Raw genomic sequence first — 21,630 nt, forward strand, 5'->3', positions numbered from 1 at the left:
TTTCTATGGTATGAACTAAATATTGTCCACAGCATACAAACGATTTCCCGCTGTATACAGAAGCAATAAAATTTTTCAATCATCCAGAGTCAATGGTGCGTATTGCAGTGCGTACGATATCTCTAAATGTTTATAAAGTACAAAATGCCAGTATGCTGCGATTTATAAGAGATAAGTATGTTATATGACAATAAGTGTTTATAATAAAAAATGATAGCAATAAGTTTTAATAGAACTGCAGCGCCATATTTCAGCAATTTGGTGTGGTTCATTGGCAAACATATTTTAGAGCTGGATACCTGCGTACGCACAGATATTGAGTAAGCATTAAAAGATATTACAATGTTAAAGAGTTTTAAAATTTTACAATAATTTCTTTCAGTCATCAATCAAATCAAAAACTCTCAAATTTGTGTGCAGAGCATTTGGATCATTTACATTACCTTAATGATATTTTATTATTAGAAATCGATGATTTAAATGCCGTATTAACTGAACATTTACTACATAAACTGTTTGTGCCACTATATATATTTTCATTGACACCAGCGCCAGTACCACCGTCTCTGGCAGTTGTAACACAAAATTTAGCAGCTGTGCTGAATCGCAATGTTGAAATCGACATACAAGAAATAAACAATCCACGTGTCTCCTCAATCGTAGCATTGTATTTATTATCTTTAGTGTTTTTGGTTGTTACACATGCGCCTTTAGTGCATGCCTTGGCTTGGGTAATACTAAACGGTGATCACAGTGTGTTTACGGAAGGGGCAGCTGAAATACTCAACGCCTATGTCGAGCATCGTGAGGCTGTGGTGCCAAGTTTTGCTGAGCCACGTGAAAGTCTGGAAGAGGCTTTAGACACTGTTGTTGGTACAAACACAACAGCATATGCATTGGCGGAAGAGTCATTGGAAGAGACTGCCAGTTCTTCGACTTCTTCAGCATCTCCTATTACAACAGCTACAAGTACGCCACCGCGCAGAAATATAGCAATAGCTAGTGTAAACGGTAATAGTGATGCGACAGATGTTAATGCCACAACAGCATCAACAACGGAAGAAACTGCATCTGGTTCTAACACTGTTATACAGAAAAATAAGTTTGCTAATATAACAGATGAAGAGAAAGAAAAACTACAGCAATTGAATACTATACAAACTGTACCTGAAATTAAACGTCCATTTTTAGATATGGTATTATCCGCTTTAGACTGTGCAGAAAATGATTACTTGGCACTATTAGCATTGTGCCTTATCTATGCTATGGCCTATAATCGAGGTAGTACTTTTTTTTTTATTAACATACATTTAAACCAAATCATTTATAACTGTTACACTTAGTAGTAGAACTTAACCTGTTAATGCACAATAACGTATTTCTATCTTTCATTTTTAATGCTTACATAACTGAATGGTGCTTGTGTTTTCCAACTTCATAACTATCACATTTCACACCATAGATGGTATGTAAATATAACTGTTATACATGCTAATTCATCATTTACTAATGACGTTTTCGGTTGGTAAATCTGGATTCAATCTGAATTTACTCTAGATTTACTCTGCCAAATTTTGTTAACCAATCGAAAGTTTTTAGAGTACATCTAACATTTTTGTAGTTCTGTTAGTGGGCATTTATATTTTACACGAGTCCATATAACGAACCATATCACACTTTACTTGTCAAGTCATATAAAACCGCTGTTAATTCTAAGGTAATCTTACTATTCTGGCAAAATATCTGGAGAGTTATGAATTAATCTCAAGTGTTATACATTTCGGTCGAGATTTACCAATCGAAAATGAAAGTTCCACTTAAAGTGAATTTCGATTTAAAAAGTTATCCCAGATTTACCAATCGAAAACGGCGCAAATATGCTTTACAGTTTTGTCTAATTGTTATTTGTATATATTTATTTTTTTATAGGCATAAAGAACGATTGGTTTGAACAAGTGCTTTCGAAATCGAGTAGAGGTTCATTCAGCTATAAAACTGAGTTAATCGAACGTCTATTAAATATCATTACTCTATCAAGTCAGCCCTGTAAGTAAACACTAAAATTTTACAAGATTTGGAAATAATAATAATGATGATTTTAGCTTGCCGCATACGTCTTATAACCATAGAAATTGCGCTAGAATTGCTGGTCACGTTCACCAAACCAGAAACTGATGAAGCTTGCATTACAGAAGCTCAACAGGAATTACTTTTTTCAGCGCGTAATGAATCAATGGCGGTACTTAGAAATTTCTATAAATCCGAGGATATATTTTTGGATTTATTTGAAGATGAATACAACGAAATGCGTAAATCAACTTTAAATGTGGAATTTCTGTGTATGGACTCAACAATATTATTACCGCCAACTGGTACACCGCTGACAGGCATCAGTTTTACAAGGCGACTACCATGTGGTGAAGTGGAAAAGGCCAGACGTGGCATACGTGTCTTTTTACTACTACGGAAAACGTGCCAAAAATTTCTTAATGAAAAAGAAACTCTACTGCCACTTACGAACCTTAACAGTTTAGTGCAAGTGGAAAATGTGCTCGATTTGAGTAAGACAATTTAAAAATATTAATTTAAAGAATAAATATAAAATGATTTTGTTTTATTTTTAGATAATAGCGACTTAATTGCTTGCACTGTTATTTCAAAGGATAATGTGAAACTACGTCGTTTTTTGGTTATAGATTCCTTGCAACTAATTTTAGTGGAACCGGATGCCAAACTTTTAGGTTGGGGTGTAGCAAAATTTGTAGGTTTTCTGCAAGATGTTGAAGTAATGGGCGATAAAGATGACTCGCGTTGTTTATACATAACTGTGCGTCGCGGTGGTGCCACACATAATCGAACGCCGTTGTTATCAGCAAAATTTTTATTTGATGATCATATACGCTGCATGGCTGCTAAACAACGTTTGACAAAAGTAAATTTTTTTTTTAATTATAATGTTTTAAAAATGTGATTCGATATAAATTTGTAGGGTCGAAGCAAAGCACGTCAAAAGAAAATGTATCAGATAGCGCAACTTATTGAAATGCCAGGACAAATAATTGATTCACCGGTATATGCTGTGGCGGGTCTACGCACAAACAGCAGCGGTAACAATAGTTCACGTAATGCACGTGAACATCGGCCCATATTCTCGACTGCCAATCGTGTGCCTGGTTTCGCTGCTGCCTTAAGACGTGATACTAATTTGGCGGGCGTTAGTCGTATACAAATCGCTCAGAATCGATCAATCGAAGGGTAAACAAATAAGATTTTTTGTAATATTGCTTCCTAGTAATTTTTGTGTTGTCTACTCATATTATACGTTTATATAAATTACAATATATACAACACTGGTTGTAAGCGATAGAAGTAGTAATAAAATTTGTAGTCGAAAAATAATATATATATATAAAGAACATATAACTACAATATATATATATAATGTGATTATTTAGAGTTTTTTAAACTAAATTTTTAGATTAACTTTCTAAGAAAAGTTGTACGAATTTGGAATGTGTTTAAATTAAGTTATATTACATTGTAGTTAAATTTAATAATTTTTTTGGAATGCTTATTTTGTTTTTGGATTGATTTCATTGTTAATGAAGCTAGTATAGTATTTGAATATGAATTTATATATTTTAATTACACAAATAATTTATAATCTATTTCTTATGGCTCTTTGTTTTTATTTTAACACATTTTATTACACATCTAATCGAAATATATTATATATCTCTAAGTTTTAGTTTTTAATTTAATCATTTTTTTAACGAGGACAGAAATTTTATTTCTAAATTATTTTATTTTTTGTGACAATAATAGATACATAATATAATATAATTTATTATGTATATATTATGTATAAATTATATATATAAATTATTTATATATTATATATAAATTAGATATAAATTATATTTATATATTATCTATAAATTATATATATTATAACATATATATTATAGATATATAAAATATAAATATATTGAGTTTGAAATTGCAATATATATTTTTGACATTAGTTGCATCTAAAATTTTTTAAAATGTTAAAGTAATTATTTATTAAGACAGTAAATTTTTTTATGCAATAATAAAATACTATATTCAAAGGTTATGAACATTTTGTCATATATTATAAATCGTTTGAATATTGTTATAATCAAAATATCAATTTTTAAAAGCGCTTTTTTATTATACAATTTTTTTTTCGATTGAATCGTGTAGAAAATGTTTTTATATTTGTATTTATATTTCCTACAAAATTTTTAATAATAATAATAATACTCAGTATTTTAAAACTTATAATGATAGATTGTTAAAAATTTTTTTTTTTGCAATTTATATATTTATGTATATATGCAATATATTTTTCATAATTTTTAAATTTTATTATTTTTTATTTTTATGTAACGTGAGAATTCTGATTTATACTATAAACTATAATCATTCTCAAGTATGTATCATCTGAGTTTTATCTTTATTTTTTCTCGAATTTTTCATATACTAAAAAATTATTTTAATATTTTTAATTAGTAAAAGATTTTTAATTTTTAACTTATTTTGATTTATTAATTAAATACGAATATTTAATATTTATTTATATTTATATTTGCCTTTAGAGAGGTTTCAAAATGGAGTCAACTACAACAACAATAATTCTTTTTATATTTTATGTATTGAATTTTTAGCTAATCACACAGCTGTAGCGAATATTGTCAATTGCCCACCATCATGAGTCTTGCTATTATTTCTTGTGTTTAATTATTCTTAAATAATTTTTTGAAACTATAATTACTAAGGGTTGAACTCGTGCCATGCCAAATTTGAAGCTTAGAGTCAGTGTTTATTACCCAACTAACCCAAAGCCGTTCTTGACATATATGTTCGCACTTTGGACTTTTGTTAATTTGCTGTAAAAGTTCATTAACTTCACTTGCTGTGTTATATGGTTGTAGTTCTCTACTTTTTGAAATCTGTCTACACAATACATTAGTTTCTATTAAGTGAAATAGTCATTTTCGTCATAACTGACGTTGAATTACAACTTTTATTTGTGTTTAATAAATAAATTCAAATAGACTATTATTTAATAATGTGATCAATAATAAAGTTTAGAAACAAATAAATTTTTTTATTGATTTCTATGTTATTATTAATTAGTTACATCTAAAATATTTGGTTTTGTAATATAATACATTTGTCCGAATTGTCAATGTTAAATAATAAACAACTTTTTAAATTAGTTTAAAAAACTATATTTTATTTGCATCATTATTTCGTCTATAGTCTAGAGTCATCTTTGGGGTACCATAGACTATATTTTATAATTATAATTTAAATTTATAATTTAAAAAGTTGTTTTTTATTTAACTTGACCAATCAGCCCATTAAAAGATAAATAAATAAAATTCGGTTAATAAAACAATAAAGTATAAAATTTAAATAAATTCCTCGAAAAAAGCTAATTTAATTAAATAAGTTTAATATATTTTATTATTAAATTATATATTTAAGTAATTAATTTTATAATAATATTTTTTTGGGACACATTTCTTTAATATTATTTTAAATAGATTTTTTTAAGTTTTCTGAATCATTTTCTTTTGTCTTAATTTTGCTTTTGATATAGATAATAAATTTATTTTAAAGTTTTTAAAATATAATACCTATTTAAACTTTAAAATTTAATTTTAACGACATACTTTTGTAATAAATAATCTTTTATAAAACTGATCAAATAAATTTATAAAAAAAAACCTATTTTAATTTTAATATAAATAATATTAATAATAATAAAAATATTAATTTATATATATAATATTTTGCCGGTCTGTAGGTCAATTTCAATAACTCTTAAATAATCTTAAAAACAGAAAACACTTATTTTATTTCAGTGTTATTAAAAACACTCAAGATGTATATAAAGTGAACTGAACTATTTACATTTCTATATGTGTTTTAATAAATATTGTATGATTAAATGATTTTTATTTTGTTTACAATAAATAAATAAAAATATTTTTTAAAAGTTATAAAAAAGAACCTAACGCCCGGAAAAAGAAATATATATACAATTGAGATGGATATCTAAATATAATAATTAATTAAAATATTTCAATTGTACTAAACAAAAATAATAAATTATATTAAATAAATAGAGCTTGATAATTGATTGCAGAATATGCTGTTATTGAATATTTATAATTATTTTTTGTGATTATCATTTTTAAACTATTATTTTATTATTTTTTAAATTATTATAAATAAATAAATCAATAAATATTTATATATGTATATATATATATAAATATTTATATTTATGTTTGTATTTATATTTAAAATTATGAAGTTATATATATATATATATATATATATGATGAAGGCTACAAACTTCTAATAAAAAATTTTATAAACAAACTAATTTATATATCATATAACGGTATATATAAAAATTTATTAAATTATGTAGTTATTACAAAGTTATTAAATTATGATTTAAAAACAATGTGAATTAATTGACATAATTACAATTCAATTAATTTGTAGAATATACTAATAATTAAAGAAAAAAGTAGTATTAAAAACAAAACAAAAACAAAGTATATGTAAAGTTAAACGATTATATGTTTTTTAAATTGAATATTATTAAGAATTCGAGTTAAATAATTAACAAAATGACAATATTGCTTTATTTTAATATTGAGTAAATTTCATAATGACACATATTTCTTTTATGTAGGTAGTTAAATATATTATTTTAAATATAATTTAAAAAATTTTAATTGTCTTGTTTCTTTAATTCAGTAAAATGCACTTCAATTTATAAATAAAAATGTTTTTTTTATAAAAATAAAATTTTTTATTAATTGTGATTTTAATATTGAAAGTATTTCTTTATAATAATAAGAATTTGAAGGAATTGCATGAAGTTTTGTTAAGCTGACTTTTTATTTAAACGTTTGATGAAACGTCTTCCAAGTTAATTAAATTAAAAAAATAATTAATAAAAATAAATGTTTATATATATTTAATATAAGTATTTTGCATTTTTTTCACAGTACATATTTATAATGAAAAAAATAATATATTTATAAATATATAGTCGTTAATTTTAATTTATAGATTGTCTTGAAGTTAATTATAAAAAATAACTTATTAAAATATATTCAGTTTTTTTAGTTGTAGTGTTCTTGTTTAATATTGTTTATAAATAGTTCTCTTTTATCTAAAAAAATACAAAATTCGTTTAAACTTTAATAAACTAATATCAAACAATTTATTAATAATTTTGAAACTGAATATTTAAGGTGTGAATGGTTTACAATTTCCAGTGCCTTGAATCAAGCGCTTATTAATATTTATAGAGATGCACTCTACAGGAGGATGGAAGGCACTGGAAATACTCAATAGACTCAATAGATACTAATGAGAATATTTGGCGCACAGTAGAAATGATACATTAATTAATAATTTTTATTTTTACATAGAATATTGGTAAAATTACATTGAATTATGTATATATTTTTAATTTTTATTGATTTAATTAAAATATATTATAATTTGGTGCAATATTCAAAAATGTGTTTTTATTTTTATTTTGTTGTTTACTTTCGTAGCATTCGCAATGAAAGCTCAGGACGTTCAAGACGACGTAGCTCCAATACTAGTACAAATTCTTCTGTATCACACAATCGCGAAAATTCACCAGGCAGTGCCTGTAGTAGTAAAAGCTCAGCACAATCGCGAGATAACTCGCGAAATCGAAACGGTACTCGTTCACGAGAAAACAGTCCACGTATGCCAAGACCGCGGTAAGCTCAAAAGAAATTTCTAGCAAACTGAAAAAAATAAATCAATATTATGCTTATATCTAAATAGTTCGGAGGAAATACCGTTGGAGGATTTTCAACATTCTCGTAATAATAGTCCACATTCACGGGGTGGCCTAACGCCTAATGGCAGTTCACGTTCACAAACACCTTCTCGTACATTAAATTATGAACATTTATCAGTACATAGCTCCTCTCCACGTGAGCCAACTCTACTAAGCCAAATAAATGGTGTTACTATAGCGAAAGAGGTCGTAGTAGCGGTACCAAGTTCAGAGGAGACTTCCTTTATTGGCAATGATAGCACTAACAATGGTGAGCGACGTAAGGGTACAATAGAAACAATATAAAAATAATTGGAAATACAACGAATTCTCTTTAAATATATAATACAAATATGTATAAATGGAAAAGACAAATTGCAGGAATAATAATAATAAATTAGTTTAATTTCATTCACAATGCAAATGAAGTCGGTAATTTTATTAATATTTGAAGAGTAAATCGCTCATTGGTTCCAATGTGTTTTTCACATTACTTTTATTAGATTATTAGCTTTTACTGTTAACATAAAAATATATTAATATATATTTCATTACTGTAAATGATATTACCTTTTATTTCGGATATTTGTAATATTTGTAAATACATATTATTGTTAATTATAAAATTAAATATTAGTAAAAGTTCAATGTCCCTTTAAAAATTTTTTTATTTAACTAAATTAAAAAATTGTTAAAAATAATCTTTTAAATTAAAAATAAATTAACTGGTAGCCAATTTATATTAAATTAAATAAATAATATTCAGAGATTTTATGAAAAGTTTGATATATTATTAATAGTGCGTATATATGATCATAAAGGTATTAAGGTATTAAGATGAGAGAGAATAATCTAAGTTTAGGACTAAAATGTGATTTCCAGCATGCTTAGACCTAAAGGGCTCAATGTGGACCACTGCATAATGTAGGTTGACCAATGTGTTGATTAATTTTTTAGAACAATCCAAGCACCCACAAGTAATAATATAGATCAAGTGAGTTTTGCATGAGGCTGTTATTCAACCTGACCTATTTTCTTTATAAAATTTTTTTGGGGGGTAGTGACAGTTGGCTTTTATCACACTCATATTACCATATACAAAATTAATGTAAGCACGATAATAGGTAATAGAATGTGAGTGAATAACATAATGATGTTCTCAAGTTAAAAAAAAATTATTAATTACCTTGGAATAAGACTCAATGGGAGACTTACGTTTTGAGCGCAAATAAAGCCTGCAGTAGAGAAAGCAGCAAAATCCACCACTGCTTTAAACAATTTAATGGCTAATTGAATTAATGCGAAAGCGCTCCCGGGGGAAAAAAGTCGCCGAAGACTGGGTGTCCGTTTACTACATATTAATGCTAGGGAGTGAGAAACACTACTTTGACAACGGTCGGGCTGACTTTAAATAAAGTATTCCACCTCAAGCAAGTTCAAGTGACAACGTCTATATATCATTTAGGTTTTAGTGGTAACGAACCTAGCTGTTTCAACTGAAACAGTAACATTTGCTTTTAATCAAGCCAAGGTCATGTAGGTGTTTGCAGAGTTTGCAATGTTATGATCAATAAAGCACCGCACTCAGTTGAAAGACCCTTTTTGACGCCTACATATTTCTAAAGTTAAAATAACAATTTTAAATAAGGCGCTTCGAATTCATTGCGGTCATAAAATAAAATTCATTGACAGAATTGAAGGTATCATGAGAAATATATGCGATCTTGGGTAAATGACAAGTATAGTTCTATTACACTCGATAGATAATAATGTTCAAATAATGTTTGATATTTCGTGTGTGAGTACCTTCATTAAAATGCGGTCCTCAAATAGATAGCCTAATATTATTACAAGTATTCTTTATTAATAAAGCTAACCTCGTGTGCTAAATGGCTTTTATTAACTGCGGAGTCATCAATATATTTCTATTTAACCATCAAAAATTCAAATCTTTCAAATTTTAGACTCTACATATTACAATGTGCTTTTAAATAAACGATCAATCTGCGTGTATGTCATTATTAAGGAATTACACCACATCTTTATATAATATAATCCCAACCATTCAGAAATTACAATTCCAAATCTTCACTATATAAAGCCATCCAATTGTTCCACTGTTATTTATTACATATAATAAACTTGTTGGCTTTTTGACTTACGCTTTCATTCCAAAGCTTTAAAATCTAGATTCATTCTGTAATCCGCTATTATTATTATACCACATGTGTTGTAGACAATATTATTCTTATTATTTTTTTCTTTCTGTTATTATTTCTATATTCTGCTATTATTATTATATCAGCTCATGTGTTGTAGACAATATTTTTCTGTTTGCAAACTTTTTCAAGTGTTATAGGATTTTATAATTTGATCTTGTGTTATACACAATATTCTTTTTGTTTCTGTAATTTTTCCTAGTGGTAATGGATACAAAAAAATGATAATCGTGTTTACAATTACACCCTTAAAATATCCTTGTACAGCCTAAAAAAATACTTTAATTTTGAACACATTTTATTTATAGTTAGAATAAAATTATTTCGTATATATACATATACATACATTTATTAATAATTTTTACATTATCATAGCTCACAGTTGTTTGTCTAATGACGTTTATAATATATACATTAAAATTGTGAATTTATTTTTTTTTTTCAATTTTTTTTTTATTTTTATAAAAAGTTAATTGTTCAATAATATTTGTTTATTATTGAATTAGTTTATCTAAAAATAGTTACATTTTGTTCAAGTTTCTATTGGTAATTATTTAAATTGTATTTTTTTGCACTTTTTTTATTTATAAAACAAATATATAAATGTTAAACATTTTTTTTAATTTGTAAGAGAGTTCATTTTATATAAATAACATATTTAGTAAATTAATATTACAATTAATAACATTAAATATATTTTAATAAAAAAAAATTACGTCAATAAATATATTTAAAAAAAAACAAGAAAATTTTGAATTCTTTTAATACATATTATTATTAAATATTTTAAAAAGGCTTTATGAGTTGTTTTAAAATAAAAATAAAATCACTCAAAATTTTATAAAAATATATTAAAATGTTTTTCTAGAGTATTTTACTATTTAAAAATCAATCGATTTCATTGATAAACTTTTAGTTTTCATTTTATTGCCAATATTGAAATTCTAGATCGACTAGAAGCTTTTATAACAAAAACTTGTATTACATTGTATTGTATGTTTCTAATATAATATATTTGCACAAAATAAATAATCAATAACGTTAACTAAAATTTGGTTTATGAAATCAAAATTTTGAAAAAGATAACTAATAATTTTATTACTTAATGTTAACTGAGATTTATGCTGTTGGCTGGAAATCGCATTTTAGTTCTACGCTAATTTTTAAAAGTTGGTAGCCACGAATAGAAAAGTATGTAAGCTGCACTGGAATTAACACTGGAGGCATCAAGCGCTGAAACTACCTGATCATCAAATTTGAACCATCTTCAAAAAAAGATTTTATTATAAATAATTGTATACGGTTGCTATGTTACAATATATATATAAATTTATATCATTTGCTTTCACTTACTTGCCATAAGTGTTACTTTTGCAAAAAGCGGTGTAGTGTCCACTTTCCATAGAACCATAGTGATTAGAAACGCCATATAGCTGATACGTTTTCGGTGAGGAAATCCTTAATTCGGATTTGGCAATATGGGGTCTCATATCTAAATTTTCTAATGGAAACTTGACAAAAATCTGTTTTTTTTTATAAGAATTACCGAGCGCATCAGGATCTGCATAAAATCTGAAAGAGTATATAAAAAATTGATATAATTTTTATTAAATTAAATTAATCACAAAGGTAAGGTAATATGGTAGATCAAGATGACATAAAATGGTATATGCATTGAAATATGACATCAGAAACACACATTGAGAATTGACGTATTTATGTGTGATAGACAGCACATGGCTATACCTTGACCTGCTGCATGTGGATGGCGTCGTTTTTCTCTGGAAATATCAGGCAAAAGTCTTTTAAAATTTTGTTGCCTTTGTTTAGAAGAACATATTTATCCGTGTGGAGGGATCTTAGTACACGTTTGTATTTGATTTCTCTGAAGTTGATTTTATTGCAACAGGTGCCAATTTATATGTAATCCTAAGAAAGGAATTGACGAATACTTCATGAAGGAAGATCTTTATGCATAACATTGCCATTAGTATGTCCACATATGTGGCACGCAATTAAATATTACTTAGACATAAGTTAATTGTGCTGGTGGTAAATGTGCGATATGCGATACCAACAGGTTGAACTTAGTTGGGCTGTATTATAGCCACAGGTTAAGTTTTCTTTATGCATTAAACACAATAGCAATAATATTTAGCACTCTGCAAAAAATACTAACTTTAGTTAGATTTATTTTGGTAGGGCAGAAATTTATTATCTCAGATGTGTTAGTTATTTTTGCTAATAAATTTAAGTTGTTTTCTTGTCTGAGAGATGGTAAGCAAACACTAATGCTATTTTTTTCCTATATTTAACATGGATTTGAGGCCCTATGCTCCACTAGGAGAGAAGGACAGCGGTAAGTAAGTATTTTACATGGGGCGAAGCATATGAGTTATTATATATATACATACCTCTTAAGATGTATTACCAAGACTGGTGGCAGTTTTGATATATCTAATTTTTTAATTGCTCTTCGTTGTTGTTTGCAGTTTGGACAGTTCCAACCAGTTATAACTTCACCATTGAAATACATTGCCATACATTGTTCCAAAGGACAAAAATTATCATTATTATTTGTAGGTAACTCAAAACTTAGATTTGAAAAACTTTCATAGGTGGCAGATTCTTTGTTACATTCGATACATTTAACTGTGCTTTTAATTTGACCATAAAATAAACGCGATATTACACTCTCTTTAGATTTTGTGAATTCTGACCATGCCTTATCTGAGGCAGATAAATTATCGTGCGATTTTTCAGGTACATCTAGGGTTTGTAAATCTGAATGCAGCCAATCCATCAAAATTGTTAAAAATTCATGAGAGTCCTGTTGCTCAATGCCACGAAATATTTGTTGATACTGACCAATGACATACTACAAATTAAATAAGAAATTTGTCTTATTATATATTTTCATATGATAACATAAGTTGATGGGAGGAGTTTTTTACTTACACGTAAATCCTTACTTGCCACACATTTGTAGTTTCCATTCCATAAAACTTTAATCAGTGCCGCTACCTCCTCAACAATATGGCCTTTCGTTTTATTAGAGCGATTTATATAGTTTTTATATTGGTTTGTTATGCAGTATTCAGTTAGCTGTGGCGTATTGCTCAGGCACTGTAGTACGCTGTTCATGTAGCAAGTGTTGCCGAGGTTTTTTAAGCCTGTCAACCCGCGACCCTAATAAACAGGAAATGATTAGTAACATTAATATTTGATAAGGTTATTGAGAGTTTTGCAAGCTGATAATGTTAATATTCCAACTTACAGTTGCAAATGAGGAAAATATATTTTTTATTAGTTTAACGTAAAAATATTGGCATTTAATGTAGAGTTTTATTAAATTTCTTTGTATAAACTTTCGAAAAACCATTACTTTTATTATTTTATAAATTTAATCGCAATATGAAAAATATCTTAATATTTTATTAAAAAATTAATAATGTAATAACTACTTCAAGAACTTTATGGAATGATAACGTAGTAATAAAACAATTTAAATTATTTTATTTGATTATAAAATAATTTAATATTTGAATTTAAATGCTTCGTTAACTTTGCTTCTTTTTAGAAGATTCTTTTCTCCATCTTAAAGATTATAAATGTTATATGAAATGTATATATAACTATTAAGGAACTTCTTTTAGTCTCGGCAAATCCGACAAGCAGAAATGCGAAATACACAAGCGGGAAAGAGACAAACATAGGACAGAAATCAAAAATAACTATTTTAAACAGTATTAAGTAATTGCATTAAGCAAAGTGTCATCTTGGTGAGACGAAATCACTGGGATGTAATGCAGTGGAAACTTTCGAACACCTATATATTGAATCGCAAACCTATTTTATAATATTGTGGGATAATGTGAAATATGGCGCCAATATTATCAATATTTTATTATTATTTTTATCAATATAGGTTTGGATGGGTGTATCTCGTTTTAATCTCTTTAGTAGTAAATATGGCAGTAAAACGACGTATAATTTGCTAATTATGGGAAGTGGAAGGATACCTGCTGATCTGCTACTGTAACTGACCAACTATAAATTTAAATGTACTGTGACTTGGAGATCTATTGTGCGGAGCAACTACCATGAATTTTAAGATGTTAATGAGTTTTAAATACCTCTTTTGTTTTTACATTTTACATATCTAGTTGAGGAACACTATTCGAGTGTAGACAAAAGGGATGAAAGATAAGTTTCTACATTAATTTTACAGTCAGGCATCTTCACCTGATGACATGTTTTTTTTACCACGTCATATTGAAATTTGCAGTGGATTGCTAAATTTCCTGACGTATTCTGAAGATTTTTTGCAGTAAGTAGACGAAGCTTTTAAGAGAAAAAGCAACTATTATAACATACATTAAGGAAAACAAATGAAAGAAATTAGAGTATACTTCAGTGTCTCAAGAATCAAGCTATATCGATATATAGTATAGTATAAAAAGTTGTTTAGAATATTAAAATTTAGTGTAATTCGTTGTCAAGTTCTGGCGCCCGAAAAATTGGGATCTGCTTGTTGGACTTTATATGCTTAATTTATGAATAGAAATTTATTTTATTGTTTTAAGTGGTGTGAGATTTAAATAACTCTTTTAATTTACACATAAATTGGGATGAACAATATTAATGATATTATAATCATTTTGTTAAGTTAGATATATAAAAATAAGTGACTGCTTATTTTTTTTTATAAAAAATACACAACCATTCTTTTTAGATCTTTAAGCCTAAAACTATTCATAACAAAAAATTCTCTAACGAACAATTCAATAAATGTTATAGAAGAATTTTTGAACTAGTTGAAAAACTCTAGTACCCATCTTATAGTTTGATTTGGATAATTACAAAAGACATATCATAATGTTTAGATCTTCTAGCATAAACGATATTTTACAATTGCAAAGTTTTTTTCGTTTAATAATTACGTTCCAAAATAACAAGCACGCTATTTGAACTATTTTACTTATTAAAACACATAAAAAAATCTTTATAATAAACAAAACATGTTTCATTAAATAGATGCTTAATATCAATGGAGTTTTTTAAAGAGCCTAAATTATATATGTAAATATACAATAAAATTTATATTTATAATTAAGAATGGATTAATTAATAATATATATTTTAAATTATATTTTATTTTATCAAAACCATACCATAATTCTATATTATAACTTCATTTTTAATTTCACACATATACCTATATGTATATGTATATTTTATTTTGACACATATTTCGCCAATAAATTATGTTAACGCCTAAATATCTGCTACATAAATTTAATTGATCTTTACAAAGTAAACTTTTAGGCGCGCCTAGTTTTTTTCTTTTTTTTTTTTGTTAAATTTAAACAACTGGCGCGTTTTTCAAATAAATTACAATTTATTGTATTTAATATTTATTAGTTACACACCCTTTTAGTTGGGTAGAATGAGATATTAAGTTGCGTTGTTGGCAGTTGAAATTTTACACCTGCGACCACAATCATCTTTTAAATAATTTTTTGGCACACGTTTTTAATAAATTAGTTTTTTGTGCTTTAGCGCTTGAACACAACATACTAAAAGCAATGGCAAGGAATGACTATTGCGGACAGAAAAACACCTTTTAGTAGTACATCTTAAGAATAAGAATGGAATATGCGCATTAACACCACAAAGTTGTAAATTGTAAGAATGTGAATCAATGCAATATTTTGTGTTAAAATGCTAATATACATGGAACTACAGTAAAAACCAATATAAATTGCTTAAACTGAATAATTAATGGAGGAAAAGGGTAATATGACATTACAATGCAGGAATGTTTACGATATATCTAAAAGCTGTGTTTACGTTTTTTTGTAAAATCTTAAATATGTGTAAAATTTTATCATAAAATTAATTATTTGAATTAAAAAATTACAGAAACCTTGAAATTTCAACGCACTTCTAAGCTACATTCACATAAAAACCAGTTAATGACTTTAACAATATTTTATTTTAAGTCCAAAATTTGTTAAAAACAAACAATTTTAAATATTTTGTAGCAGCTTCGGAATTTTAGGGGCTCTGTCTACATCTGTTAGGTTCTGCATCCCAAGCTCTTTAGATTATAAACTAAAACTTTAATTTTGATAGTTTATTTTATGACAATAAATTTTTATTTATCATAAAGTAAATTTTATGTTACTTTTTTGATATTTTTGAGCAATTTTTTCGCCCCTATAAATATGCAATTAAAATTATATGTTAAGTGTGAGTTAGCTTTCGTTAGCTACCATAAATATGCAATCAAAATTAAATCATAAGATAAATAATACAATAATACCGGAGGAGTAAGAGAAATGTTCTCTTTAATATAAATTAAACGATCTAATGACGCTAAATGAAAAAAAGCGAAAAGTATATATAATTAATTAATATACACATATAAACAGAATAACTAAATGGTTTTATAGGAATATTTGATTTAATTTATTTTAGAACATTTCACTTTATAAGGAAATACATTGTTGTAATCCTTAGAGATCTATACAGCAGCAAACATGAAAGGGTTCACAAATTCGAATACATGGGTTACAATATAGTGTGTTAGTAAGGGTAGAGTAGGTAGGTACTGCAGTACAGCAAAATACACAAAATTGTTTTTAGCACTTAAAGTCCAGTACAGATCTTTACGTAGTCTATAATGTCTATAATTAGAAACAATGAGAGGAACTATTTAAAGAAATTGAAAACATTTCTTTAGCAAATTATTTTGTTATTAGGGTTTTTACTGTTCGTTCTGAAAGATATTGCAAAAATAAAAGCATGTGCTTTGTATATATATGAAGAAGAATGTAAATAAGCAATAGTCACGTTTTTAAGAACTAGTAACAAAAAAGTTTATTGACTACTTTAGCCCAAAATGGCGTTCTTTGACTGAACAAATATTGATTACTGGTTTGTTAGAATTTATATTTTTATTTATAAACAACGAACGGGTAGCATGGATGACGTGTGTACGACCTGGAAATCTGAAAAAGTATGTGACTTTTTTGTTTTCAGATTTTCACATATATCTATCAGACAAGCTACGATTATACTAAATTTAGTCTTTCTATTTTTGAAATATAATAAAAGAAATGTGACATAAAAATAGCTACCATTGAACCAGGTATTGGTGAAAAATCTCTTCTTTTTTCCGCATGTATTGTCTCTATTATGTTGTTGGGGATTATTGGCTTGACCGAACGATCAAACTGGGGTATTTTTGGTTGTGACATCTCTTCATCTTCTAAAACCGGTGGTTTCATATGTCTTTTATTTTCCCGTGCAATAGCCAATTGTGTTTCACGCTGTTTCTTTTCACGTTCATGTTGTTCATCAACTTTCTGACGTTCTTGTATTTTGGTCTCAATTTTTTTGGTAACTTCCTCTATTTTTTCATTTTCAATTGCAGGTGCCTTTTCTGTTTCTCTATCAAGTCGTTTGTAGTTTTCAAGCTCATCTCTTAGTCGGTTATTTTCAATTCGCTAAAGAAATTTAAAAATTTTTAAAAATGTTGCATATAATAGGATGATAAAACGATATAATGTTAATGATTAATAAGAGTATTTTTAAAATTGATTAAAAATAATTTTTATACCATATATCATTACATTTTTAAATTAACCTGTTGCATACAATACTCACATAGTCTTCAGCAGCACTCTCTAATTGCCATATATTATATAAAAGTTGTTGTTCTGCTGTTGATAATTTGTTTACATTTGTTACTGTATTCCATTTTTGTTGAGCCTGCTCTAACTGTTCATCATTTGCTTGAGCCTTTTCTACAAGTTCATCATGTTCTTTCATAATTTCTACAATTGCTTTTTGTTTCTCATTATAAGTTTTTAGCGCTGCTGTTTTACTGCTACGATCAATGAACGGACGCTCTTGATTTGTTGAGACAACCGAGTTGGTATATTGGTTAAAATTTAAGGGACTTCGTGAAAATGGACGCATATCGTCTTTCATTGTAATATCGTGTATGGAAGGATATTCAATATCATCTATCATATCATTATTTTGTTGATTATGATGTGGTGATTGTACAGTAGGATTTGTACATAGAGTTGGATACATCATTATAAAAAATTCATAGCCGCCATCGACTATTTTTATTGGAGAACGATAAATGCAATCGGGGTCCCACTAAAAGAAATATAATAATTATATATATATAAATAAAAATAATATACATAAAAAAATAATAATAGTATGTATATAAAAAAAAAATGAAAATCATTCATATATAAAAAAATAGACAGGTTTTTCGAATAGTAGTGAATTACAACAACACTATTTTTAATTAATTGAATTTCTGTTTGACCCGACACCTACTTCTGTTTTGACTACTGCCAAATACTTATTATCAGTTTTTTTTTTGGAAATGAATTAAAATAATAAAATTAATTATAATTAAAATAATTCCAAAAAGACCACTGATGATTAGCATTTTGTAATATTCGAAGCAGCTGTATGGTTAGCCAAAAATTCAAATAATTAAAAATAATAAAATGTGTTGTTGCAATTCACTACTGTCAAAAAAATCTTTCTACTAAAAACTATAGTTTATATTAACGAAATAGTTTTTTCGCCTTGACGTTAAAAATAAAATATAAAAAAAATATATTTTTATATATACAGTCAAACTTCCATAATTCTAACTTCTATAACTCGAACTAATTTGAGTGCAACAGGGTTTAGAGAGCAAGTTACCTACAATTCTTTTATTCCAAGTATCCATAAATCGAAATCTTTTTTGCATAACAGTATTTCGAGTTATGGAAGTTTGACTGTATAAATTTATTATGTAAAATTATTTATTATAGTTTGTTATAAATAACTATAATAAACTAATAAAAATAATAAAAACTTCTAAAAAAGTTAAATTTTGTTATATATGTTTCTCTTATAAAATAAATAAGTTCTCAGTTTATATAACAATCATAGGGAAACAAATTTTTTTAATGGGAGATAGTCTCAAAATACAAGACCCTAAAAATCGTCAAAAAAAAAAAGAGATGAAAACCTGGTTTTATTATAAACATTTCTTGAGGGATTTAGATTATTTATTTTATATAGATCTATTATACCTATATATTAAAAATTGACTATCCTAGTTGATGCAGAGAGTCACCCTCCCTCTGCATTTTAGATCTTTTAATATGAGTCATGCCATATATACTAGAACTACAAATTCTATTGTGATGTTCTTGTTTGTTTTTGCTCAAACATTCGGTGAACACAGTGAGTCGCTCGAGCATTATTGTACACCATATGAGTGTTATATATAAACAAATATATAAAAAATAATAAAAACATAAAGCAAATTTGCTGTTCGAGTGGTAAACAATGGTTTAATTTATGTATATTCGAGCTGCAAGCTGCTTCGTCATATTCACACTTTGAAGCACTAACTGTTACTTATAAATACACATAAGTAAATAACATCACAAAAATAAAATCACAAATGAATAAATGCTTCATTTACGCCTAATACAATACTATAAATAGATGATTGGACTCATGGAGAGTAGTGACCAGCAGTTGGTCGTCGGGTTAGACGAAAGGCTCTAGAAGGTAGGACCGACTGCTCCTGGAATCATAGTTTAACTATTCAACTATTCTGAATAGTTTAACTATACAGAGCTATGGGTATTCAACTAAAAGCTTCTCAGAGAAGTCTCTCTAAATATGATATTGCTACAGTGTTTACAAATAAAAAAGAGCACAAAAACAATTAAATCATACGTTGTGTAGAGTATAAACTTAAAGAACTTTTGTTCGCATAATATAAATTTTTGTTAATTAATAAAATAGTTACATTTTGCAGTATATCCTGTAATACAGCAATAGATTTGGTTTTATTTGGAGTTGCTTCTCTACAGTTCCAATCCATAAGTACTACTTGATCTTTTATAGAACGTGCCGACCAAAATTTCTTCGATTCGTTGTCCAATTTATCTTGTAGTTTTCCTGCCGATAACCTTTAATAAATACATATATAGAATTTTCAATAGTTTTTTTTTAGTAACATTTATTTAATTTCGTACTTACCCTGGTAATATTATTTCTTCTGGTATATTAAAAGAAAAATTATAGTTTAGATGTGATACCTTGTAATCGTCAACACAACGACAATCCATTATAAGTACAGTATTTGTTTGCATTAGCTGAAATAATTGTTTACATGATATCAATTTAAGTGCATCGCCTATCTGCTCATAGCTTGGTGATGCTTTAACCACATTAAATTTATCTGAAGCGCTTAAATTATTATAAAATTTCATATCATCGTCGGTGAGTGGTGGTGGTACATTTTTTTTTTCATTCAAGCGATCGTAACGTTCACTAAGTGATTTAGTCATTTCTTCCAATTTATCCATTATTATTGCGTTCGCTGTATTTCCTCCGAGAGTTTTTTGTATGGACATCTTGTACTCCGTATAGGTGGGCATTTTGCGCAAAGTGCTCAGCAAGTTAAAATATCGCATATAATATATATAGGCATATTCTTCATCCCCCTCCTGGTAATGTTTATTCCCGTTTTGTAAAAGTTTATGCGCTGACTCTATGAGACTACAAATGTTAGATATAATATATAAATATTTACGTTTGCTATTAGTCACCCAGTAATAAAGATATCGGTTTACAAACCTTTTCATTTTTGACTTATTTGTTATATTAGGAATTTTGAAATACTGCTCCAGGTCGTTTAGATTTTTGCACAAATGCAACTCCTTTACTTGTCCCATTTTGTGTGTAATAAAAATTTAGGGCCAATAAAAAGTTTCTAATTAGATTTGTAGCACCAAAGTTATATGCATATGAATTTAATTGCTTAGAATTTTATTATGATATCCCTACGTTAATAAAATAACTAGGTTTATAATTTCATTTTTTCGTAGAATTTTTGTAATTTTCTACAATTTGCGATTGCTAAAACTTTATTTATAAAGAAATACTACGAACAGAAAAACAATTTTCAACAAGAACACATTTCTGACGTTTGCCCATGTCACAAGTGTTGTAGAAAATTGCAATTAAGTAACCGGTTCTATTATTAAATAGTTTAGCATTTTTACTTCATTCGTAGCGTGTTTAACATGTTATAATATTGTATAGAAGAGACAGCAATAATTTTAATAATAATAGTTGTAAAATAATTGCAAAAGATTATTTAATATTTCATTTAAAAAAAAATACCAAAGTAGCAGACCCAATCAATGCATATAAAATCCATATTATTGTACTAAAATTGTTTTATATATAATATGTTAATATATTGGACAAAATATAATAAAAATTAAGTTTGTAAAAAATTGTGTAAAATTATATGATGTATTAAGTATTTATTATCATTAAATAATAGTGTATTCTTATGTTTTTGATATAAGATGTAATTTGTAGAAGGCAAACGCATGCCTTTCAGTATTTTCAATAAAATTAAAAGACATGTTTAAAGGTTGTAAGAAATCGAAGCTGCTCATTTTTTTCTTATGGAAA

At 26.9% G+C, this 21,630-nt stretch overlaps 2 protein-coding genes across 3 annotated transcripts; one reads left to right on the plus strand and one right to left on the minus strand.

Moving 5' to 3' along the window:
- The first annotated feature begins 36 nt into the window (after nucleotides 1-36).
- On the plus strand, nucleotides 37-8,240 carry LOC119684267 (protein CLEC16A homolog). Its single transcript, XM_038098271.1, has 9 exons — nucleotides 37-175; nucleotides 225-320; nucleotides 383-1,281; nucleotides 1,930-2,046; nucleotides 2,103-2,561; nucleotides 2,625-2,932; nucleotides 2,990-3,255; nucleotides 7,620-7,814; nucleotides 7,882-8,240. The coding sequence occupies exons 1-9, from the start codon at nucleotides 93-95 to the stop codon at nucleotides 8,180-8,182; spliced, it is 2,724 nt and encodes a 907-aa protein (XP_037954199.1). The 5' UTR covers nucleotides 37-92; the 3' UTR covers nucleotides 8,183-8,240.
- Nucleotides 8,241-11,028: 2,788 nt separating this feature from the next.
- On the minus strand, nucleotides 11,029-21,021 carry LOC119679104 (ubiquitin carboxyl-terminal hydrolase 8). 2 transcript variants are annotated; one of them, XM_038091277.1, is made up of 9 exons: nucleotides 20,782-21,021; nucleotides 20,182-20,703; nucleotides 19,949-20,111; nucleotides 17,770-18,273; nucleotides 17,241-17,609; nucleotides 13,054-13,284; nucleotides 12,510-12,973; nucleotides 11,449-11,667; nucleotides 11,029-11,360 (listed from the first exon to the last, which is right to left on the minus strand). In XM_038091277.1, the coding sequence occupies exons 1-9, from the start codon at nucleotides 20,877-20,879 to the stop codon at nucleotides 11,252-11,254; spliced, it is 2,679 nt and encodes an 892-aa protein (XP_037947205.1). In that variant the 5' UTR covers nucleotides 20,880-21,021; the 3' UTR covers nucleotides 11,029-11,251. The 2 variants fall into 2 exon arrangements, with proteins under 2 accessions (XP_037947205.1, XP_037947206.1); XM_038091278.1 differs by lacking the exons at nucleotides 17,241-17,609; nucleotides 17,770-18,273; nucleotides 19,949-20,111; nucleotides 20,182-20,703; nucleotides 20,782-21,021 and adding an exon at nucleotides 15,528-15,697.
- Between the last annotated feature and the right edge of the window lie 609 nt (nucleotides 21,022-21,630).

Source organism: Teleopsis dalmanni, chromosome 2 (genome assembly GCF_002237135.1).
Source record: "Teleopsis dalmanni isolate 2A chromosome 2, ASM223713v2, whole genome shotgun sequence".
In the NCBI taxonomy this organism is placed as follows: Eukaryota; Metazoa; Arthropoda; class Insecta; order Diptera; family Diopsidae; genus Teleopsis; species Teleopsis dalmanni.